Source organism: Morus notabilis, unplaced genomic scaffold (assembly GCF_000414095.1).
Source record: "Morus notabilis unplaced genomic scaffold, ASM41409v2 Scaffold1103, whole genome shotgun sequence".
In the NCBI taxonomy this organism is placed as follows: Eukaryota; Viridiplantae; Streptophyta; class Magnoliopsida; order Rosales; family Moraceae; genus Morus; species Morus notabilis.
Genome location: NW_010366098.1, coordinates 84,750 through 110,399, shown reverse-complemented (window position 1 = coordinate 110,399; position 25,650 = coordinate 84,750). Strand labels below are relative to the sequence as shown.

Sequence of the window (25,650 nt, the reverse complement as noted above, 5' to 3'; positions counted from 1 at the left end):
GTTTCCATTACATATGCTTTTATTTTTTATTTTTTTTTTTACCTTACTTATTTTGTAAGTAACTTGACGATATTTTGGGTGGCCACCGAAAATATCTAAATTACAAAATTGACAAGAAAAGTTCAAAGAAAGGTTAATTAAATCCCAAGCAAAATAGAAAGAGAAAAGAGTGACTTCATGAAGCAAAAGCAGTTTTATCTTGCATGACCAATACTTCCAATTATAACAAAGTGATCAAATTTTATTTCTTATTTTTGTTTTTTATTATTATTTTTGTTTTTAAGTGAAGTGAAGACCAGTAGTTTGCATGGTTCTTACTCCGTTGGCAAGTGAACACGACTTAAAAATGAGACCTGTCGTGTAAGATATATATAAAAGTATTTTATATATCTTGAGTGAAAAGTCAAGTCAAAATCATCAAGTGTTTTCTTTGCCCACGTTAAAAATATGGCTTCATTAATCCAATTACAGGTAATTGCATTCAATCAAATAAAAGGCAGTCAATAGTTTGTTTAATTTAAATCTAAAAACGCGTCAGAAAAATAAAATGAGAGCGACTGTTGGATTTTGGAATTATTAGTGTGATAGCAACACATATATTAATGATCATCTAGCTCTTTAATTGCACCATATCTCTTTAATTTCTGACAATATATATTACTTCAATGAAAAAAATAAACAATAATATGGTGTTTTAGGAAAAGAAATCAGGTAAATTTGACATTACAAATTCAATAATTCTCTTGGCTATATAGGAAAGACTATGCGTTTTGGTGTTTTAAATATTTCAAATATGATCATATCGGGATATGATTTGTAGGATTCGACACACAAGAAACATTGCACCTATATTATCAACAAAGTCAAATTTATTTGTTGTAGTTTGACAAAACTTTCTCCAAATTACTTTCCCGTGAAGAAAAATCCCACCAACGAATTGTAAAAGCCATTTTCGTTGCTCACTTTACCTCCTTTTCTACTAACCAACTACTACGAGCTTTGCTAAATTAATGATACATATCGTTCAAGCCTTCGCATAGAATTGAAAATATATGACTTTGAGAACTTCAAAGTTCAAACACTATTATAATCCATATCTAAAGAAAAATCTTTGCTATTTGTCTTTTCTGGTGAAACAGGAAATGCTTTATAAAATCCTAAAAATTAGAAAATGAAAAGGAAAATTACATAATGCTGTAATAGTTTATGGGATAAATCCAAAACCTTCATTTGTCTTATCAAAATATCACTTTCACCCATTTATAAAAGTAAATACTCAAAACACCTCTCACGTTTATAAAAACACACCCATAACATACCTTGACGCAATTAATTTTTTTTAAGTACAAAGATTACACTCGCTAATCTTTATTAAATACAATTTAAATCATTATTAAACTAAATGTTAAATAAAATCAATCTTAAAAATTAAAAAACTCTCAAAATAATTGAAGTATTTCTTTGATTGAAATATTTATCTAGGCATTTTTTTAAATTTTTTATTTAACTTTTTAGTTAAATCATATTTAAAATAACATTTAATATAAATTAAAAAGTGTAATCATGACATTTTTAAATGTTTGACATTTTTAAGAGGTGAGTTAAACACAATTAAAAACTTGGTTCATTTGACTAAAAAAGAAGAGATATTTTTTTTTTTTTTTTTTTGCTAAGGAAAAAAGAAAGATAGTTGTTTGAAAATTTGATTTAATTCACACCTCTATAAAAAAACAAAAAAAAAATCTTGATTGTTGACGAATGTACTAATAGAATATCATGTGTTTTGAAGAATTATACATATTTTTAACTTTTTAGACCATAAGTAAGTACGACCTTGATTTAGGCTCCCAAAAAGAAAGAGAGAGAAAGAAAAAGTCGGTCCAAATTGGTGGATTTGAAGAGCAGTTACAATTCCTAAGGCTGAAAGAATTAAGAACTTTATACATAAAAGAATCGGAGATCAGACAGCTCCTAGGTATACCTAGCTACAAGTATTTCTGAAAGGAAGAGCTTAAATTTAAAAGGGAGATCCAAGTTTGTAAAAGTCGCTCTATGGGAGATGAATAACAAAAAAGGGTTGTCTTAATTTAACGAACATATATATGTATATATATACAAGTTGCTTTTAACCTTCTCCTGAGAAAAAGCAAATTAAAGTGAAAATTTCTAGGTCATGCTTCTCCTTGGTTTCTATAAAAGAAGAAATTTTACAGCTTCTTAAAGAAAATCTACTTCGTCCAATCCATCATCGGCCGTATAGCGTAAGAGGGTTTCGTCAAGTCATGAATGCAGCTCATTCCAAGCAGGGAAAAAGAAAAAGAAGTCATTAATGCTAATATGTTATTTATTCTCTCTCTCTTTCTCTCTCTCTCCCTCTCTCTCCCTCTCTCTCTCTCTCTCTCTCTCTCTCTCTCTCTCTCTCTCTCTCTCTCTCTCTCTCTCTCTCTCTCTCTCTCTCTCTCTCTCTCTCTCTCTCTCTCTCTCTCTCTCTCTCTCTCTCTCTCTCTCTCTCTCTCTCTCTCTCTCTCTCTCTCTCTCTCTCTCTCTCTCTCTCTCTCTCTCTCTCTCTGTGTAAAGCATGGGCTCGCAGCAAAGCCAAATGAATAAGATAAAAAAAAAAGATAATACTAGTGATTTGGAATGGTTCTTTTTCTTTTTACTTGCCATGCATGTAATCTGAAGGAGTTGTAAACTAATCAGTACTAGTGCTAGGCGGACATCGTTTTTATTACGTCAAAGCTAGCTCTAAAACCAAGTAGATTCTAGAAAGGTCTAAGGAATTTGATTCTTTCTCCTTCCAAATTTGTAAGCATGTCTTTTAAATAGGAGTTTGTATAGCTTGTCCTTCAAAATTTAACTGCTTATAAACTTTTTATTTTATTATTTTTTATGGTCGGGTTTTTTTTTTTTTGAGAGAGAGAGATTCTTTTTAGGAGCATATTCTGTTTTTGTTTTTCTTTTTAGGGATTATTTTGACCGATGCCTCTGAATTTTGAGGTCATTTTTGTTTGCCCCTTAAATTTTAAAAACTCTTATTTTGTTTCATAAATTTTAAATTGTTCTCACTTAACATCTTTTATCATAAATTTCGTAAGAATTTATCTCCTAATAACTAATACTTAAAAAAAAAGATAATCACTAACATAATCTCTAAATTCTAAGTGTAAGGTTTTTATCTAGTTGGCATTTATGGGTAAACAAATTCAAAAACAAGTTCTTGGTGGACTTGAGTCAGATTCGGATTGTGTGGAGATTCTGAACCTGATTTTTATTTGAAGTTGTGGTGAGATTCTATCAGGAATAGGCGTAGATTTTGTGTGATAATTCGAATGGAGATGAATCGGATTTCGTGGAGATTGTGGGCTGTTGCTTATATGGTTTTGAGAAGCTCTAACGTAGAACTCGAATTTGAATGAGAACGATATTTTGGTGGAGACCAAGTCAAGTCGGATTTGAAGTTGCAATGCATAATCTGAATATGATTTGGAGGAAAATTAAATTTCAAATTCTGTAGGTTGTCAACCGTGGAAGATCAAGTGTATCGGATTTGGAGATTTTACTGCATAATCCGAATTTGAATTTGAGAAGATATTTTGTTAGAAGATCGGATTTGAAAACTTGCTAAATCTGAATCTGTCAATGAGTGGCTAATTTGAATTTGAAGATTTAAAAAGAGAATGTGCTTGTGGAGTTTGTTTGATAAAGCACGTGGAGATTTTTAGAGATGTGAATTTAAATTTAAATGGGAGAGAAAGCTTGCATGGTGAAGATATGTTCTAGAAGAATTTAGAATCGAATTTAAAAGGTATATGAAGCTTGCATAGATGCCAAGTAAATTCAGATTTAAATTGTGGTTATTATCCAAATAATATCTAGAGATTTGAATTTGGCGAATACCAACTTGAAGATAATGTAGATGTGGAGATAATTTGAAATAGAATTAGATTGTGCCAACTTGAAGATAAGAAATAAAAGTTCTATAAATAGAACTCAAAATCATTCATTATGTTGGCTTTTATGGGTTTCACGCGTAATATTTTGAGAAGTTCCCATTATCATTCTTCAGAAGAAGAAGTAATAGTTTTCGAGAGAAGATGTTTGCAGTGTTGAAGGGAGTTCAACAGTTTATCGTTCTTCAGGAGAAGAATTTAAAGCTTTCGGGAGAAAACGACTTACTAGACGAATGGATTTCACCGTACAGTTTTAAAAATGAGTGATGCATCAGGTCATCTAGTTGATTCTACACGACAGCAAAAAATTCAAAGAAGGAGTCTTTATTTGTATAAGTCAAATTGGTGTTTGTAATCATTGAGAATTAGTGGATAATTCAATGTCTGGGTGTAGCCCCGTAGATATAGACAGTTACCGAACCACAATATCAAGTCGTTGTGCCAATCTATTCACTTAGCGCCCGTTTAGTTTGATGATTCAAGTTTTTAATTCGAGTTGAGATGTGACTTTATGTGAGTTTATAAAAACTTTTTACTGTAACAAAACTCGAATTCTAAATTCAAATCAGTGAAATAAACGGGACCTTAATTTTGCGTGTTCACTTTAACAAAGTTATCCGAAGCCCGAAGTGGCATTTAGTTCTGCCTCAGCACGTCTCTCATGTCCAAACCCAATAGATGGCAACAACATTAGAACAGACAACTCAGAGACGATAAATCAATCCCAGACGTACCTTATCAGGTCAAAATTGCTCAAGTGGGAGAGATATTTTGTTTTTTGTTTTTTGTTTTTTTTTTCAGCATACGTTGAAATTAACAAGATTTGAACCCAAGTACTTGACGAGGGCTTTAATAAGAGATCAATACCATGCGGAGAAAAAAGCTGTAGTACTTGTTCAGAAATCAACACGTCCAACTAAACCCAAAAAAAGACATCAAAATTGACAATACCATGTCTTCACTCTTTGATTACGAGACAGCATTGTTAAACAGGTTCGTACATTGGCATGCCATATTTGGCAGGCATCTTCGTCAAAGTCAACATCACGAAATGTCATCACTACCCTAATACATCGTTATTACCTTCTAGCACGTTGGAATGGCTGGTCATAGTTGCCATATTTGGCACAATTGAGTCAAAGTAAATTTAAATACAAAATTTTCTTACTTTTCGGCTTGAAATAATCTTTATTAGTCACGCATTTTTTTGTGAGAGAGTTTCCTTCAGTAGGATACCAAAAAAAAAAACAAAAAAGAATGAGTCTACTCCCGCAGGAGTTGACCAAAATGCTAACGGAAAGCAACTACAAATGGCCAAAATAATTAATCAAAAATACAATTCAATCATCATAGGTGATGTAGCGAAAGTCATCAGAAAAGCAGGGCAAATAGGTGAAGCTTTGACCATTTTACAAACGAGCAACATAGGAATTGGACAGAGTAACATATCTCACCCACCTGTATGGATTATAAGTTCCAGATTTCTTTGCTATCTGTAAGTATTTCACCTGCATCCAAGAAGATAGATAGCACAATTTAGCTCTCCAAAATCTTAACAATCCATGAAGAATGTTGTTGAGCAAAACCCGTCTAGGTCCGTGCGCATATATTGAATAACTGATCAAACCAGTCCAAAACATCTAGGTTTTATTAACCTTTTCTTAATTAGGGAATTCGGTACTTTTGCACCCGAAATTTTCAAATTTGGTGAGTTGTCCCTAAATTTTTAATTTTGACAAATACCCTAAATTTTGTTAAAGTGTTGCAAAGTGCCCCCAAATTGATGATGACTGTAAAAATTTAATTGAAAACTCCCCTGCACCTGTCACGCATGCTCGTTTGAAGTCAGAGATTCAAATTTCAAATGACAACATAGCACATCATGATGCATACACAGGTGTCTCCTTTCAAATTTTTAACTAGAGATGTCAATTGTGCCGGCCCGGCCCATGATCGGCTAGGTCCATGCATGCTTCGTGCCATGCTTGGCCTGGCCCATCGAAACTTCGTGTCATGCTTGTGCCAGCCCAAGATTTAAAATCATAGGCCCGGCCCGGCCCATGGGCCCGAACACCTATCATAGGCTCGGCCCGGCCCAAGCCCATATGTGCTCGTGCCTTTATCGTGCTTGACACAATAGATATTAGGCCAGTCCATTGAACCATTGAATCACCTAACACTTTCAAATAAAAAAATTTACTAAGCCAAAAAAAAAGAGCAAAAATCTTAGATGTCATCATAAGTACTAATTTATAAATAGTAAAATAACGTAAAATTTAACCAAAAAAAAACCAAAAGAAAAAATTATATTCGTTGTGCCGGCCCATCGTGCTCAATGGGTTGTGTCGTGCTCGTGCTCATGTTGTGCTCGTGCTTGTCATTGTGCCATGTCGTGCTAGACCCGTGTTACTTAAAACTATGAGCCCGGCACGGCCCACCACCTCATGTCGTGGTTAGCACGGCCCATGAAAATCTTGTGCCATGCCGTGCTCGGCCCAAATTTTTTCGTGCCGTGCCATCACGCTCGATGGGCGGCCCGGCCCAATTGGCATCTCTATTTTTAACATCCTTCATCGATTTGGGGAACCGCTCCAACATTTTATCAAATTTAGGGGATAATTTACTAAAACTAAAAGTCCACGGGCAACTCGCCAATTCCCTAAAAGTTCAGGATCAAAAGCGCTGAAAACCCTTTTTATTATTATACAATTTTGTAGTTAACAGATCTGATACTGTTGACTATATTTAAGCTATTACTTGAATCGGCAGTTTTACGGTTGGATAGACGTCATCTTAAAAACGTTCATTACCTGAAGCTTTGAGGCATTATACATTGGTATTGTAAATGTCATGCTGACGGGACCTGATTCTTTTGTTATGTTACCTGTATTTGAGTGAAAAACATAACAAAAACATTGAAAATTATAACGAACAGGTGTAAATAAAAGATCCAAGATATACTTAGCCAAACGAAACCACCAAGAGAGCTGTTTAATTTAAACTAATAACATAAACCTACCATGTGATTCTTGTGAAAATGTTAGCCTTGCTCGCAGCGTATGTTCAGATCCTCCAACAATCTGTTTTTCATGGCACGTGTCAGTACTCATTTTCTCGAGTGAAGCACAGTAAATGTAGTAAGAGGATAATGTTTCCCACTATCTGATTAGCTACAAAAAATATAAATATTGAAAACTCAAAAAAGCATTGATTAGAAAATATTGCCTTCTTTAAGCTCCATTCAAGTCTCTTATTTGCTTCCTTGAAATCTGTTGTTTGTCCAACAGCTCCAGGTTCCAACTCAAAACTAGCTCTGAAATAACAAAAATTGGAAAGGTAAAGCACAAACTTATATTGCGATTAAATTGTCCCGCTTTCCTTTTGGGATTCAAGATGCAAATAAATGAAACTTTTTTGAGATACGGGACAAATAGTTACCTTCAAAGAAATAGTAAATAATCGACAAGAAACATGGTCTACTTCATATGTGGTTCAATATTCTGCTGTCTGAATTACTTCAGAAATGCACTTTAAAACTCTACAATTCCCTTTATTTTTTCCAAAATGTACTTTGAACTGTTTCTTCACGAGAAATCAACACAAGAGCCACTAATAGTCTAAATAACTGGATGTTACTCGTGCAATCCACAAGGCCAAACCTCCTTCTAAAATGGTTAGATGATCCAAAGAGCATCGTCTATGAAACTATAGAATAGGTCTTTTTGATATACAATTCACACGTAATTGGTTAGTTCCACTAGCTTCACTTAGTTCATTCTCAAATTCCTAAAACAAAAGTTCTATGTACAAACTCTAGAAACTTATTACCTAATTAGCAGAACCTAAGCAATGCAAATCAAACCTTAACCTTGTCAACATCACAGATAAACGAGGAAATACATAAATTACCTCATAGTATATTTAGGAAGTGGCATTTGCACGACAATTGAGTTTGCTGTAATGCTAGAGGGAAACTCGGCATATACTTTTAGAATCACTTCAGCCTGCAATTGCAATTCAAAAATAAAAAATAAAAAATAAATAAAAATGACATCAAATATGGCCTATATCTTTTAACAATCCCTTCATCCTGTGTAAGTAACGTGTTATCTTTCTAACCGTCTTGAAATCATTTAATAAAATATTAAGTTTGAACATTGCATTGCAATGAATAATTTAGACTCGTAAGAGGCATATAATGAAGGTGACCATAACACCATCACACCAGGCCACTCAACGTATCAATAGTCCAGTTTTATGTCACACTGAATATGTTCTTTCAAATTAAAAAAATAAAAAATGGTGAGATAGTATTCACCTTAAGGGCTCCTGCTTCTTCAATCAAAGCATTAACACGAAAAGGAGGCTTGAATTCCTGGGTCATACGATAATTCATGACAGGAAACTCACCATCTGGAGGAACCTAGCAAACATTACACAAGTATGGCCAAATCTATTTAGTGCTTTAAAAAGTCAGGTAGCAAATAATTAAGATCTTAATCTCATAATGTCAATCTTTCACTTACCAGCGTTAAGGTTTTGTCTACCTCAAAACTATCAAGACGCACGGATTCATGAAAATTACAGTCATCGAGTATCACAGAGCCTGAGCCAAGTGAGCTACTATAGTCTGTTGAGAAAGAAATGCCTTCTCAGATGAGATGGTGAAAGGAAAAAAAAAAAAGAAAAGGCTCGCAAGAATATTGGAAAAGAACAATAGATCTTGACAAGAATCAGCAAGATTATTTATCAAACAATACAGAGCTAGCACATCATATTTATGATCAAGCAATTTATAACATAGAGCACAACCATAAGAACAACAAGATTTTTCTCCGAATCCAAATCTTTAATATCAGCATATCATAGTTGATCATATATCTACTCAACAACTACAAAAGCACATCAATTATCTAAATTATGTTGCAGAAAGTAAACTTAAACACAATTGGAGCAGATAACTTATATAAAGAAAAGTACCATATACTGATCTCCCGCCTCTTCCTATGTTCAGGTCATCATTAAGTGCTAATCGGATTTCTGGGTTTCCAGTAAGATAGCTTTTCATTTGAATCGTGCCATCAATCTCAGATGTCAGTATATATCCCTGGTTTAAAAAAAAATGACAAGTCATGCGCTAAACATACAGAGAAAAGTTAATTAGAACTAATCTTTACTAATAGATTTTGAGAAAGACAAAGAATGGAAATGCAATACATTTGGACTGTTACAAAATAATTAGAACTACTAGAGTCAACTGTAGAGACATCTACTCACACTAGAGCTAAAAGTGATGCTGATCTTCTCAATTATGTCCACAAATATTTCCTCTCTTTTTCTACCCCCAGGATCATTTGCAACAACAGACTTTGTGACAGCAGTCCCTGGCATTCTTTTGGTTCCTTGCTGCAAGCATATTACAATTTAGATAAGTCAACAGTCATTTATATACATTAACTGATTAAACAAAATAGGCAGCATCAGACCATAAAAAGGCCAGCAGGACCAAGAGGAGACAAATGGGAAGCATCAACAATAATTGGCTCATTGAATATATAGGACTTCAACACTTCAGTTGATGTCGTTTGGACATAGCCAAAATCCTGTCAGAAGAAAATGATATCAAGCTACATTCAAGCCAATATATTTCTAATTCTATGTATCAATCAATGAATAACACAATAAGTAACTAGTGTCCGATAAAATAAAAAAGGAAACAAAACAGTGCAGTCAAACAAAAAGTGGAACTGATTTGTATTCTTGAACATTTCAGAGCAAATCAAATCAACCACATTTTTTCACTTACAATCACTACTTATATGGGTCACGGAAAGCACAATTGCTATAATAAATAGGAAAACGGCTAATCGACGAGAAAGATGCAAAATCTTGCTAGATCTAAATGCCAAGATAAAGGGCAATTGATGATCCAAGACTATAAGCAGCACAAATTTCAATGGGGCCTATAGAATCCACTCTAACCAAAAAACTACTTAGCACATCTGGGATGAAGTAAAACATATGCTCAAGAACCAAACATAAGAAGGCAAAACAAAAGATAGGTGCTTACAATGACTTCATCGAGCAACTCATAGACAAGTACAAAGTTTCTTCGTAATGAATCTTCATTGAGAACCCCGACATAATCTTTGATGACACGGGCAATTCTTTGTAAAAGCTCCAAGACAAGAGATGGGGAAACATTAACTCTTGTGGTTGCAACAAACAATAATCCCACAACCTTCACGTGAAAGTAGTTGACACCATCCACGTTCTATCAATTGAAACAAATAAACAAAAAAAATTAACCCGAGAAAATATAAGAATGGAGCACTTTATAACACAATCTAATGTCAGTAAGTAATTTTATGACAGCTATATATCTTATTGAATCTGTTTCTGCCTATGGTTAGTAGAACTAAAATCTCTTAGCCAAGCAAAGTTTGAGAATACTATAGCCATTTAGACGTATACTGGAAATTAAAATGCTTCATTTGAATATAAAATATTAAGCACGTGAATTTATATCTTATAACATTTGATTTTTTCCATTAAAAAAAAAAAGAGCAAAGGAAATTGAGGAAATTAGAATACCAAGTTCCCATCAAAAGACTATTGGAAGTATTACAATTTGCTAGACATACTTTAAAGCGCTGTAAAGAGCAACCAGAGGGTAGTTTTTGATTGACCAAAATCAACATTATTTGGTAAGATAATACCTACAAAGACAGGTGGAGCCTCCTCTTGGCCATCCTCTTTCCAAAACTTCACTTTGCGGAAGAATATCTCCGCCGTTTCTTTCTTTACTTCACCTCGATCTGCATCGACGAAAAAAGTAGCACTAATTAACATTTTCCCATCCGCCGTTTCTTTCTTTACTTCACCTCGATCTGCATCGACGAAAAAAGTCCCACTAATTAACATTTTCCCGGTTGAAAACAATAAATTAGCTTGGGAATCAGTGAAATTGAGGATTAATTATGCGAGGAGATTCATTAATCACACTCCTTAATCAACATATAAATTCTGCTTAACCTCTTCCCCAATTTCTCACTTTTCACTTCCAAAGAGCAACCATAGAAATCATACAAATACCAATTATACAAAATAGATAGAAAGATATGGTTTAAAACGAAAATAATGATAAAGATTCTGGATCTGAGTTGACTAAGAGAGTTGAAAAAATGATGGTTTTAAGTAAAGATGAGCTATAATTCATTTGAGAAAACATAGATCGGCGCGAAAAATCATAACTACAAAATCGATTTAGACAACGGTAAGGAAAGAATTAGATCGAGCAGAGATCAATCAGGAATTGAAATTCAAGAGAAAGAAACTCACAGTCGCGAAAAACGATGTTATCGCCTCGCTGGGAAAGCACGAAGAACTGCGAGATCATAGTTATGGCTGTCTCTCTCTCTCTCTCTGCTACTTCGAATCGAGCTTTTCAGAATCTATCTCCTCAGCTCTGGCGCTTGGATTCTTCTTCTTCTTCGATTTATTGGATATTTTTCATGACTACTAAACTAACACACTGTTGCTGCTCTTCCGGATACAGGAAGCCCCTGCCGTTTTTTTTTTTTTTTTTTTTTTTTTTTTGTCAATGCTATTTGTTGCCTGTAAAACGACTTGATTTGTCGTATAGAAGTCTCATGCAGTTAACGAATTAGATGATAATGCCATTTCTGTGAAAAGTTTTGTGTCGTTTTAAGTTGAAATTTTTTTTTGTGGTTAAGATTAAGATCAACAAAGCAACGACATAATTTGTCCACAAGATTGCACAAGTCTCCTGCCGCTTAACGAAACAAAATGAAAATGTCCTTTCGCTGAAAGTTTTTTATCTGTTTCAAGCTTTTTAATTTTTCTGTCGTTCAGATCAAGACGACATTGTTTGTCATAAGGAAGTTTCATGTCGTTTGACATTTACTTTACGGTAATGGCATGGTTTGTCGTGAAAATCTGCCCGTTTTCTGAGTTTCACTTCAAACAAACGATAAAGAGTTGGATGTCGCTCACCTATTTCAGGAACACTTGGTCGTTTTCTGCCTAAACGTTCCTGCCGTTCCAGGGGAAAAAAAACGACATATTATTTGCACTTCGTACGTGGAACTGGTCCACCGTAAATAACGCCGCTGTTTAGTTGTTTAGTTCAAATTTTGCTGATTTTAATTTTTTTTATTTAAAAAAAATTTAAATAGTTTAAATTAACATTTAAATATATAATTAAAATTTTAATCTAAACAGATAATTAAATTTGAATTTGTGTTTAATAAGTATGAAAAGCAAAGAGAGTTTCTATTTTTTTACTATTCAAAAATAGTTTAAATGATTGAACTTAAGGAGAAGTAAACTTTAAATTTGACAGTTTAACTTAATTCAAATGGAAAATAAAATTTGAACTGAGTGTTAATTCAAACTGCGTCCACCGTTCAAGCTTAGTTGAACTGAACTAAACTAGTGAAATAAACAGAGGCTACATTAATCATGGAGTAATCAGCTTACCTTCTAGGTTTATTCCTACAATATAACTTGGAGTCTAACATCTTTTTTTTTTTTTTTTACTTCTTGAAATACCATTTTTTTCCAACCTGTTGAAATTTAAAAACGAAGCATATGCTTTTAGTGTTCTTTTTTTTTTTCCATAAAGAATAACAATATACAATAGGGAAAAGAAGAAAAAAAGTTACACCACACAAGTGTGAATTTGTTTTGTAATACATTTGGACTCCGTTTACAATGCAGTTCCCCTACTTACCAGAAAAACCTCCATTTCCACATCACAGTATGACAAGAAATTAAGCAACAAAATCAAGACCAAAATGCGTGATCTTTGACCAAATATCTACCACCATCAATGTCGCTACCCTTGACATCAAGAGTCCACTTCTCAAATGTACAATTCAAGAAATCATAATACCCACCATGGACTGAGAGCTGGTTTTTCCTCACCCTGTCTTCTATCCACGGGTATGTCAATAAATTAAGCAACGAAATATTGACCGATTCCTGTAACAAAATGAGCAGGATTAAACTTTATGGTAAAATTAATTAGAAATATGTTTCAACATTAATGTAGGAGTCCTGTGAAGGCCTCACCTTCTCACAATGTCTACATTGTTTGTCAAAACTATGGTGTGGCGCAGCTACTTTTGTTTTAAACTTGGCAGCTTTCGCTTTGGTCATCCAGTTGTGAACAAAGCTATATATATGTGTGTGTGTATATATATATATATAGTTAAGTAATTATTAGAGAGTAACCGGTAAACTATTACTATTTAAAAAAAGAAAAAGTAAACTATTACTAGACACAGGAATTCTATAATCAGACCTTGAATTGACATCATCTTGCATGTTCATGAGGGTCTCAATTCCTGCACATCTACTGTGTCCAATGACTAATATATTTTCGACCTGATGAAATCAGTGACAAAACAGTTTTGAATCAAGAAGTCTAGTCGTGTAGAGAAAGTTGGAATGAAGTTCTTGACAGCATTTGTCATTTTTCCAACTCATTTACGGCGCTTGGTTGTTTACTAGTTAGATCAGATGATTTTCAATTGGTTTTCATTATACGAAATGCACATACGTGAACTGTTTTAAAAACCTTTTGACAGTCATAACATAACAAGTCAACTGTAAGATAATTTAATGGCCAGAAGTTGTTCTTACTTGTAGAGTATTTACCGCAAACTCGAGCGCAGCATTGGTTTCTGATGGTCCATTCTGCGAAGAAAAGTTGTTAAGGCAGTAAGATTCCGTAGTTCAATAATCCAGGTATGATGTGAATTAAGGAAGGCATAGAAGAGAGGTACTTCAAGTGGAGGAACAAAGTTTGCAACGTTTCGAATCATGAAGGCTTCACCGGGCCGAAATCCTAGGATGTTAGAAGGGCATACCCTTGAGTCTACACAAGCAATCACCATAAACTGTTTCTTGAACTCGTGAGTTTGTACAGAATTAGCCAAAGTCATTATTTTTTTATAAAAAAAAAGAGAAAATTGAATATTGTAATTACGTAGTACCTTAGGTGCTTGTACTTCGGCAAGTATACGATAATGCTCCAATTCTTCCCTGTTCAAATGAATAGAGTACATGACTTATTCACAAGACAGCGATCTTTTTTTCCCCCAGTTAAAAAGGAGTTAAACTGCTACTTACAAATATACACGTTTCTTGAAATTCAGGAACCTCTGTTTCATTTCATCAAATGAATCCAAATTTCCAACTTTAAAGCCTAAATGGCTTTTAGCAAGTCCAGAGTTATCATCACTTGGACCTTCAAACCTCAGAATGGGGTTCCTTCTGCAAATAGATAATCCAGACAAATAGTTAAACTTTATTTTACTTCTATAAAATAAAATAAAATAAAATAAATCATAGAAATATGAACTCACTTGATAGAAGGCAGTAATCTGAAATGGGTTTCCTCAACTTGTGCAAAATTTGTCTTCGCCATTCTCTATAATTTACATATAAACCGAATAAAGTAAATTAAAGGTACACAAAAATGAATAAATAAACAAGAGAAAGAAGAGCACGCAAAAACTTACTTGGTGATCTGAGCCAGAACATCTTCTGGGAAGGCCCAGAAAGGAATTGGTTAAACCAGAAAAAGTTGAGCAGTGAAAAGGGTCTTTACAGACTGAGGAAGCTCTTGGAGCTACCAAGTAAGGCATAATCCAACGAGCTTTTGAGCCTGTAAATTGTAATGGATTACATATAAAAATAAAAATAAAAATAAAAATAAAAATAAAAATAAAAATAAAAATAAAAATAAAACCACTTAGGAATTCAACAGTTTACTTACGGAGGATTGGCCTGATCATTTCTAGTCTTCCCCCCTATGTATTTAATACGTAGACAAGAATTGTTTTATTGCCGTACGAGAAAGAAATTTATAATGATGTTAATATTGTATAATAAAAGATAATTTGAAGGACTATGAAACGTGGAGGCATAAGGGCATTCTTATCCAGTTCCAAGTTTTTAGTAGTCATCCAAACTTATGGGATACGTATAGGAACTTTATTCTGTTGGTTTAATATGCTCTTTGTTTACTACTTTTTCTTTCTTTTATGGATGGAATATGAAATGGGCGGAGCTCTAGACACACACATATATATAAAGGAAAGAAAAACAATGAAAGCCACTAAGGATATGTTTTATCTTTAATAATTGGACCACTCATTTGCATTCTAATAGAGCTTGGTCAAAACCATAGTATAAACAGTATGGTAAACATTTAGGGATCGTTCGCTTCGCAGATTCTAATTTTTAATTTGAACTGAGATATGATATTTTCTGAGAATTCGCTTCGCAGATTCTAATTTTTAATTTGAACTGAGATATGATATTTTCTGAGAATTTTTAACTATAGCAGAAAAAGTTAAATGTCATATTTTTTAAGAGCTTTTAACTCTAAAAATTTAAAACTAAGAACTCAAATCAGTAAAATGAATGAGACCTTATATGATCTACTTTCATTTCATGTGAAGTTCTACATATTGGAAAAATGGAAAGCGATAAACATCATTGTTGATAATTATCATATTATTGTTGGATCTTTAAATTCTTATTCCACATTCCAGGAATCAACACACCAAATTACTAAGAAAATAAGTTAGAATAAATACTTGTCTCCATTGATGCAGCCTTGAATCTCCAGTAATATTCTCTGAGATTATGAGCACGACGGTTATTGCCTTACTCAGTCAAATCTCCTTAGTTCCTTAATGGGGTGTTTTCTCTCTAGATGGGGAAGAATGAAAATGGCCGAATAATTTGACGTATTGGGGACCATAACCTAAGTTTCTTTATATACTGCCCCATTAGGCTCCCATTAAACCTAATTGAGTCAATATGGGTGTCCACTCATTCAGCGCATACCATGTTAGGAGACTATTTGGGATTTCCATAATTAGATCACTTAATTAGTCCAATTAATTAAATAGTTTAATATAATTATTGAATAAATATGTGGCCCACAATATAGGAAACCCACGTTTCCTAACAATCTCCCACTTTGGCAACATATGATTCCTAAAATAATTATATCATACATAATTCCTTAGGCACGCAACCGTATGCTATTTATCCTTAGTCTCCACTTAAGATACAATCTGGTCCATATCTTATATTAGCATGAGATCATGTCGGCTTTTGTCACCCTCAAATGCAACTAAACCTCTCATAGTCACCATACCAACATATTCAATGACATAGATCGAGTATGTATAGGTGGCATGGAAATACATGCAAGTGATCTCCAACATGCATATTTCCAACTGGTCCTGCTTTATTCTTTATGAGATCAATCCGTAATTTTCAAAACATAATGCAAGATTGCAAACCTAAAATTAACACATTCAGAGGGAAAATTATAAAACTATAAATCCATCTTCTTCATTCTGCAGAAAATAAACAAATAAATATTTATGTGATAGAACATCCATAATTAAAATCAACTCCCACTAAACCATAGTATCCTCAAATAAAATAACACCCATATGAGCAGTGTGCTCGTGAAAGGCCTTGGGTGTTAATCCCTTGGTTAGCGGATCTGTAAGCATAGAGTTTGTCCCGATGTGTTCTATTGAAATCTGACCATTCTGAATTTTTTCTTAAACAACAAGAAACTTTATGTCTATATGCTTCTATTTCGTAGAGCTTCTGTTGTTATTAGAATATAGCACTGCCAATTTATTGTCACAAAATATCTTTAACGGCCTTTTAATATCGTTAACCACACGCAGCCCCGTGACAAAATTTTGTAGTCACATCCCATGATTAGATGCCTCATAACATGCTATGAACTCTGCAACCATGGTAGAAGAAGCTATGAGTGTCTACTTGACACTCTTCCAAGAAATAGCTCCTCCTGCCAACATGTAAACATAGCCTGACGTGGATCGCTTACTGTCATGGCATCTAACAAAATCAGAATCAGAACACCTGATGATCTCTAGTCTGTCTGATCTCCAATAAGTGAGCACGTAATCCTTTGTTCTCTTCAAATAGCGCATAACCCATTAGACTGCTTTCCAATGATCCATTTCTGGGTTACTTAAGTATCTGCCCAATACTCCCACTATAAATGCTATGTCAGAACGAGTACAAACTTGAGCATACATTAGACTTTTTATTGCTGATGGATAAGGAATCTTTTCCATTTCCTTTATCTATGTCTCCCTTAGCTACAAGCGTATCTCATGATGAATAATTCTTCATGTCAAATCTATCCAGAACCTTTTCGATATAGCCCTTTTGTGATAACTCAAGGATACCTTGAGAGCGATCTCGTAGTATCTGAATTCTTAATACAAAAAAGGCATCACCAAGATTTTTTATCTCAAAATTCTTAGCAAGAAATTTCTTGGTTTCGTGCAATAAGCCTATATCGCTGCTAGCAAGTAATATGTCATCGACATACAAAATCAGGAAGATGAATTTACTCCCACTGAACTTGTGATATACACAATCATCTACCACATTCACCTCAAAACCATAAGAAGTGATAATTTGATTAAATTTGTGATACCATTGACGGGAAGCCTGTTTGAGACCATAGATGGACTTTTTTAACTTGCAGACCATGGACTTTGAATCTCCAGATACAAAGTTTTCTGGCTGGACCATATAAATCGTCTCATTAATGTCGTCATTGAGAAACGTTGTCTTAACATCCATCTGGTGTAGCTCTAAGTCAAAATGAGCTACTAGTGCCATAATCGTTCTAAAAGAGTCTTTCAAAAAAAAACCGGAGAGAAAGTCTCTTTATAGTCTATGCCTTCTTTTTTAGTGAATCATTTAGCGACTAGACAAGCCTTATATCTTTCGATGTTACTTTTTGAATCCCTTTTGGTCTTGAATATCCATTTACAACCTATGGGTTTCGTTCCTTTAAGTAACTCGACAAGATCCCAAATGTCATTGGCTTTCATATATTTCATCTCATCATTCATGGCATCAATCCACTTTTGAGCATTTTGTATGGCTTATTGAAAGTTGATCAGATCATCTTCCCCCTAAGCCCATACCATCTTCATGTTCTTAGAGAAAGACGATATAATTATCTAGAATCGCACTTTTCCTTTCTCTAGTGGATCTCCTTAATGCACTTCTTGAGGTTGTTGAATTTGCTCTATAGGTGCTGCATGGGGAACCTCATTGTTGTCTTGTTCTGGAGTTGCATCTTGAACAATGGCAGGTATTACAGACTGGTCATTAACAATAGCAATATTGGGAAGAGAAACGAAATCTTCTTCCTCAAAGACAACACTCCTTACTTTATCTTCTCCCCTAAACTTGACATCCTAAGGAATCTCGCATTTCCCGTCTCGAAGAAGGACCTAATAGTGGGATTGTAAAACTTGAAGCCTCGAGAGCGTTCGGCGTATCCAACAAAGTAGCAGCTAACCGTTCTTGAGTCCAGTTTTTGTTCATTTGGCCTATAAGGCCTTGCCTCAGCTGGACAACCCGAAACATGTAAATGCCTAATGCTAGGCTTGTTTCCAATCCATAGTTCGTAGGGGTTTTGGCCACTTCTTTGCTTGAAACCCTGTTAAGGATATAAACTGCAGTCTTTAGTGCTTCTCCCCAAAGTGATTCAAGAAAGGAAGAATGACTAATCATGCTTCTCACCATATCTTTAAGAGTTCTGTTTCGTCTCTCAGTAACACCATTCATGCCAGGTTTGCCTGGCATTGTGTATTGCAAGACGATTCCACATTCTTTTAGGAAGATAACGAATGGTCTTAGAAGTTGTTCACCTGATCCGTCATATCTGTCATAGTATTCACCACCACGATCTGATTTGACAACTTTAATTTTCTTGCCTAGTTGAAGTTCAACTTCGGCTTTAAATTCTTTGAAAACGTCCACTGACTGTGACTTCTCATGTATTAAGTATAAGTAATTGTATCTTGAATAATCGTCTATGAACGTAATGAAGTATTGTTGACCATTCCATGAAGCCGTAGGGAATGGTCCACATATATCTGTATGAATAAGTTTTAAGACGTCTGTAGCCCTATCGGCACCTAATTTCATTGTATTTGTCTGTTTCCCCTTGATGCACTCAACACAGACTTGAAAGTCTGTCAAATCTAGGGGACTAAGAATTCCATCACTCACAAGGCTCTCAATTCTCTGTTTAGATATATGACCTAAACGTTTGTGCCATAGGGTGACAGAATTCTCATTTAATTTTTTATTTCCACCTCGTGCACTAGTGTGAAAATTGCATTATCAGAAGTAATAATATCAAGCAAATAAAGATTATTAATTAAAGAACCAGTACCAATAACTTTTGAATTATGAAAAAGACTGACTTTATTATTTCTGAAAGAACAAGTACAACCGAATTTGTTCAAACTAGAAATAGAAACCAAATTCTGTCTAAATGACGGTGCAACAAAAGTCTCAATCAAATCTAAATAGATACCAGTCTTTAATAGTAACCTAAATATTCTGGTAGCTTCAACTGGAACTTTCTTGCCTTCGCCCACGAAGATGAATCTTTCAGCATCATCTGGCAGTCGGCTCCACAGGCAACCCTGCATAGACATACTTATGTGAGTAGTAGTACCAGAATCTACCTACCAAGTATCTTTAGGTACAGAAGCTAAATTAACTTCAGAATAAACCAAAGCGAGAAGCTTACCATTCTTGACACGCCAAGCGGCGTATTTGGAACACTCTGTCTTCATATGTCCTTCCTTCTTGCAGAAGTAGCAGGTGAATGCCTTATCCTGCTTCTTTAGTTTCTTCTTCTGCTGAGGTGTTCCATCTGTAGTATCCATAGCTCTCTTTTTGTTCTTATTCTGAGAGGTTGATGCCAAGTGAATATTTTTAGTCTTATCTCGCTGAAGCATTTCCTCTTCTTGCACATAATATGATATGAGCTCATTAACAGTCCATTTTTCCTTTTGGATGTTATAGCCCACCTTAAATTGATTATATTGTGCAAGAAGAGATATGACAACTAAATGCACGAGCAAATCCTCAGACAGCTCTAACTTTAGTGCCTTTAGTTTCCCAGCGATGTTAGACATCTCTATAATGTACTCCCTTATGTTCCCCTTTGCCTTATACCTCATGGAAATGAGTTTATTCAGAAGATTACTCGTTTCTGACTTTTCATTCCTGGTAAAATATTGCTCAAGTTCTTTGAGGAACTTCTAGGCATTAGTGTTTTCAGTAATAGAGCCCCGAAACGCCTCCAAAATGGAGCGTTTCATGATCATTAGACTAATGCGGTTAGAGCGGTCCCACTTTTCTATTTTATCCGTGTTTAGATTTTTCGTAGTAGTAGTGGGACGCTCTGTCCTGAGCGCAAGGTCTAAGTTCATACATCCGAGAATGATTTTCACGTTTTCTTTCTAAACTTTAAAATTCGTCCCATTCAGGATTGGGATCTTGTTAACTTGAGCATAAACATTCATAGCAATAGCAGAAACTGAATAGAGAACAAGATAAAATATACTCACAATCAACATTTATGTCATACATAAGCATAATCAAACCAAATAATGCATACATGACATAAACAAATAACTCGAAGCAAGGTGGACCCATTTCAAGATACCTAGCACAACACTGATATTTAGTCTTTGGACCAGGAATATTAGCTTGTAAGTGGTACTCTCCGCGCAGTAATCAAATATTGACAATAAATCCTGTCAAACAATAGCCTTCCTTTGGGCCGACTATTACTCACATAGAGAGCTTTAAAATTGTCACATATTTATTACCACAGGTATACCCATTATTTGGCCAAATAATAACCTTCCTTTGGGTCGATCATTATTCGCATAAATAACAGGCAAACACGTCTTTATATTATAAAATAAATTAACATCCACAACTGAGGTTACTTTGGCAGCAATATTATTTCAATCAATTTATTTCAAAATACAAGACAATTAAGTGCAATAATAATCAAATAAAACAAAATAAAGAACCAGAGTTTCAATTTATTCAATTAAATCTTTAATTAATTTGTACTTAATTTCTTAATGGGTAATAATTTCCTTAAAATTTCCAAAATTGGGTTTAAAGTAAACGCAAAATTGCCAAAATTAGCAATGTATTCCTTCTTTATGGCCGCACGTATAACCTACGGCCCTTATGCTAAATCACAGGTCCAATTGGGCTTGTGGTCCCTTCTTTTGCCACGGGCCCCAAATGGGCCCGTGTATTTCTTTTTTTTTTGGGCAACTCTGGGCCGAAGCCCAGAGTTGCTTCAACCCTAGGGTCGCGACCCTTGACCAGATATGGCAACCGCCAGGCCGCCACTGTGTGCAGCTGTGGTGGTACACCGCAGCTATCCTGTTACCAGCACAGCCAGAAGGCTGCGACTGGTTATCCACAGTGACGGCGGCGGCAGATGCTGCTGCCGGCCATAAATTTTTTTTTTATATTTCCTTATGCGGCGGCCTTGGCCCCCGCTGGTCTTCATCCTTTCATGGCCACAAGCCACGGCTTGCCCGTTGGCGCGGCCCAATGGTCGTGCCCTTGATTCCGCAGCACCGGCGGTAGCCTTCTCCGAAAAGAGAAAAAAATTTCAGAAGAAAAAAAACTTTATTTTAATTAATTCTTTTACCAAATTTTCTTAATCTTCAATTTTTCAGATAATTAATTTTGTGAATAACAATTAATCCGAAAATTATTCAACAAATATTGATCGAAATCAATCACCAAGAATTCATATGATTATCTATATACATGATTTTCTTAACAAAATAAAGCATATCTCAAATTCCATAGACAAAAGAAAAATCATATGAATCAATCAAATGATGTTCAACCGGAGATATTGGAGATGAAAATTCTCTCAATAATTTAATGTGATGACCGCTCTGATACCACTTGTAGGATCTTTAAATTCTTATTCCACGTTCTAGGAATCACTACACCAAATTACTAAGAAAATAAGTTAGAACAAATACTTGTCTCCATTAATGCAGCCTTGAATCTCCAGTAATATTCTCTGAGATTATGAGCACGACGATTATTGCCTTCCTCAGTCAAATCTCCTTAGTTCCTTAATGGGGTGTTTTCTCTCTAGATGGGGAATAAGGAAAACGGCCGAATGATTTGACGTATTGGGGACCATAACCTAAGTTTCTTTATATACTGTCCCATTGGACTCCTATTAAACTTAATTTGGTCAATATGGGTATCCACCCATTTAGCCCATACCCTGTTAAGAAACTATTTAGACTTTTCATAATTATATAACTTAATTAACTTAATTAATTAAATAATTTAATATAATTATTGAATAAATATGTGACTCACAATATAAAAACTCGCGTTTCCTAACAATTATGACTTTAATTCAATCAAGGACCACACTTTTTTATTATCACAAGGGGGGAAAAAAAGAAACACACATATATCAACTTACAAGATAGAGCCACATAGGATATGAAGCACAATTTTTTTTAGGCCAATGGGCTCGATTCAGTGGCAAAGCGAGACATTTTTATTTCTTCAAGGGATGAAAATTTAAAATTTTTAAACTCCAATTATAGTATTTGTTCAATCTACAAATTATGCTTGGCTTGCTTCTCCACTGCTAGCCTGCTTTTTTTCCTAAAAAACTAAGTTGTACCATCACACCTTAAATTATTTGTTTTTTTTTTTCATAATACATCCCCAACTTTTAATTTTGATAAACTGCACCTTAATTTTATAATCAGTTACAATTAAGGTCTAATAATCAACGATTGGTATCAAATTGACGGTTTAACACAAGGAATTTGCACATGAAATGTAAATATTGTCATTTTTCAAACATGTTATGTGTAAATCTTGTGTCTTAAACTGTTAATTTGATAACATAATTAGTTATTAGACTTTAATTGTATTTTATTTTAAAGTTGATAGTATAGTTTGCCAAAATTTAAAATTTGAGTAACATTTAAAAACTGAATAATTTAAGGTGTAGAAATGCAATTTACTCTTTCTAATTCAGAATCATTTGGTTCATGGATTCAGAATCATGATTCAAAATTATTTTTGATTTATGTATATTTTTTATGAGAAAAAATACTATAACGAGCCACAAATTATGATCCGAACTATAACACGGATCCTTTAACCAAACGTACGGTTACAATCTTTCATCTTTTTTCCCAAGCATTTTGTTTAGGCGTGTATTTGGATATGCTAGTAAGGCAGTACAAAACCCAGCTAACTAGGGCTTGTTCTTTTGATGTTTTTGAGTTAGGTAACTTGAGTGTAGATTTTAAGTTGAGTTTGAGTTATAATTTGAGTTGAAGTTGTAACTTGAGTTTGTGTTTGGTTGTGTACATTTGAGTTATGGTTTGAGATAAGAATCTTTTTTGAGTTTGTGTTTGAATAAGTCAAAACTTGAATTTGTTTTTAGATAGTATTTTAATAAAAACTCAATGCTAATGAAAAATTTTAATAGGGTATATGGGTATAGTTTTATTCGTCTTTTCGTTGTCAATGCATAGAAAAAAAAAACATCTCAATCAGAATTAAAACGAAAAAGTTATAGTATTTTTAAGAATAGAAAAAATAATGTTCATTAACTTGAGTTTGAGCTTCTGAACTCGAGTTGAAGGGGAAACTTGAACTCGAGTTTTAGTTTCAAACTCAAGTTCAAACTCGAGTTCAAACTCAAGTTCAAACTCGAGTTTAAACTCGAGTTTAAACTCAAGTTTAAACTCGAGTTTAAACTCAAGTTCAAACTTAAAAGAACATGAACTCGAATAAAATTATAACTCGAGTTACTTTTTTTGAGTTTTTAACTCAAAAATCACCCTGCCAAACAAGGCCTATGACCTTTGGATAGACGAATATGTTGTACGGTCGTAGTAGTGTCTATGACCAGTAGAACTGTCTGTTGTACTTTCAAACTCTTCTTAATCGATATTCGATACAGACGTTATATTCTTACCTACAAAAAATTACAATCATAATACATATACATTTTTATTTACCGATTGTGAACCATAATTTTATACTATATCATTTAAAATTACGTATTAAATATATGAACACTTCATAAACGTAATTAAATGGCTTATAACAAATTTAACAGCCTTATGATTTCGCTCACAAATATAACAACGCATAATTACAATAAGCTATCAATAATAATTCGCATAAATTTATTTCTCATAATGCCATAAAAAGGGTTAAAATACCCATCTTAACTGATATTACATGTAGAAAATTTGAAGGGGGTAAACTAATGAAAAAGAACTGCGCGATTTTTATTATTAGGGGAAAAATGATCAAAAGTATAGTTGTCGAACATAAAAATAATAGAAATGTGAAAATTAAGAGATTTTAATTTTTACCAACTTGACGTTGGCGCTGCTACAGGCAACAAAGAAACACGAACAATTTCACAAAGTATTAGTCCGTTATCAATTTCTAACTCCCTTTATTATGCCATTTTGAAAGTTTTTCTTATAACTCAATTTTTTCTTATAACAAATAATTTTAAAAATAAAAAAGTGACAGTGTTTAAATTTTGCGTGTAAAACAACATTTGTATTGATTACTGGGACGATCTTAATAGTATATATGCTCATCCTTTATATTTCAATCAATTATATATTTTATTAATGGATTAATCTCACTAATATTCTTGAATTTTAAAGTTATTTTCACTTTGTCTCTCAAATTTTAAAAACTCTAACTTCGCCTCCTGAATTTTAAATTTATCACATTTAAATCTTTTTGTAAGATTTTTTTTTTAAAAATTAGGCAGAAAAATGAGTTGAGTGTGGCCATATAGTTTTTATCTATTTGTTTTTAACATAAATTTTAAAAAAAGGACCACATAATTGTATTACTTACTTTTTTTAATCCTTTTTTAACAAAAATTACAATAGAATGAGTTAAATGAAAATATTTAAAAAGTAAAGTGAGAATTTTTAACGTCAAACCAAAAATAAGTTTAAGCTTAAATTTCATAAGGCACTAATAATAACAATCCTTTTTATTAATTTATATATTAACGGTGAAAATTCATTAAAAAAAATAATTTATCACTTCCCTCGTCAAGTTAGATATTTGCGTTGAATAATAAAGTAAAAAAAAAAAGTAATAAGAAAAGAGTTTTTGAAAGTAGCACACTTAGGGCTGATAATATGGGTCACGACACGACGACACGACTCGAAAACGACATGAATTTTGCGGGTTAGGGTTGAGAAAAAAGAGGTTTGGGTCAGAATTGGGTCGACCTAAAATTGACACGAAAAACCCGCTTAACCCGAGCACGACACGAACCTCGTAAAAAATTAAAAAATACATATATTTTTCATTTCATATTTTAAATTTTATTATAAACTTGTGATATCATGATAGTTATACTCAAAATCTTATACTATTATTTGCTTAATTTCAATTAATGTTATTGAAACTTAGTGTGTTATGAATTTTAAGTTATTTCTAATATATAAAAAACTAAATAAAAGTATAAAATTTTCGTGTCAATTTCGGATTCACTGGTCAATTTCATGTCACGGGTCATTTCGGGTCGTGTCGTGTCAACTCGTAAAGTAGTCGTGTCGTGTTCGTATTGCGGTTTTTAAAAAATTTCGTATCACGGGCCGTGTTCGGGTTGACTATAAATTTAAAAAGAAACGATCAAAACACGACACGTGACACAAATTGTCACCCCTAAGCTCACTTTCTAAGGAAGGAGCTACTTCCA

The 25,650-nt window shown here is 33.8% G+C and overlaps 2 protein-coding genes across 3 annotated transcripts; both read right to left on the bottom strand.

The window, feature by feature from the left end:
• Positions 1–5,152: 5,152 nt before the first annotated feature.
• LOC21391098 (AP-4 complex subunit mu) lies at positions 5,153–11,428 on the bottom strand. The gene is made up of 13 exons (XM_024173054.1): positions 11,292–11,428; positions 10,674–10,768; positions 10,021–10,224; positions 9,437–9,553; positions 9,228–9,356; positions 8,931–9,057; positions 8,477–8,580; positions 8,269–8,373; positions 7,860–7,954; positions 7,176–7,263; positions 6,970–7,030; positions 6,761–6,834; positions 5,153–5,458 (listed from the first exon to the last, which is right to left on the bottom strand). The coding sequence occupies exons 1-13, from the start codon at positions 11,347–11,349 to the stop codon at positions 5,360–5,362; spliced, it is 1,356 nt and encodes a 451-aa protein (XP_024028822.1). The 5' UTR covers positions 11,350–11,428; the 3' UTR covers positions 5,153–5,359.
• Positions 11,429–12,614: 1,186 nt separating this feature from the next.
• Positions 12,615–14,983, bottom strand: LOC112093817 (beta carbonic anhydrase 5, chloroplastic-like). Of its 2 annotated transcripts, none has more exons than XM_024173055.1 (10): positions 14,758–14,983; positions 14,501–14,646; positions 14,345–14,409; positions 14,109–14,252; positions 13,973–14,021; positions 13,763–13,882; positions 13,620–13,673; positions 13,279–13,361; positions 13,047–13,149; positions 12,615–12,956 (listed from the first exon to the last, which is right to left on the bottom strand). In XM_024173055.1, the coding sequence occupies exons 1-10, from the start codon at positions 14,774–14,776 to the stop codon at positions 12,759–12,761; spliced, it is 981 nt and encodes a 326-aa protein (XP_024028823.1). In that variant the 5' UTR covers positions 14,777–14,983; the 3' UTR covers positions 12,615–12,758. The 2 variants fall into 2 exon arrangements, with proteins under 2 accessions (XP_024028823.1, XP_024028824.1); XM_024173056.1 differs by having other exon boundaries at positions 13,763–13,876; positions 14,758–14,980.
• Positions 14,984–25,650: the final 10,667 nt, after the last annotated feature.

Bases quoted from the DNA above. Each gene is read 5' to 3' on its own strand.
- LOC21391098 (XM_024173054.1), bottom strand. From the start codon at position 11,349: ATGATCTCGCAGTTCTTCGTGCTTTCCCAGCGAGGCGATAACATCGTT. The intron at 10,769-11,291 runs GTGAGTTTCTTT...TCGTCGATGCAG, and splicing joins TAACATCGTTTTTCGCGACT to ATCGAGGTGAAGTAAAGAAA. The intron at 6,835-6,969 runs GTAGGTTTATGT...ACTCAAATACAG, and splicing joins ATTTTCACAAGAATCACATG to GTAACATAACAAAAGAATCA.
- LOC112093817 (XM_024173055.1), bottom strand. The intron at 13,883-13,972 runs GTACTACGTAAT...CACGAGTTCAAG, and splicing joins CCGAAGTACAAGCACCTAAG to AAACAGTTTATGGTGATTGC. The intron at 12,957-13,046 runs GTGAGGCCTTCA...ATTTTGTTACAG, and splicing joins AATGTAGACATTGTGAGAAG to GAATCGGTCAATATTTCGTT.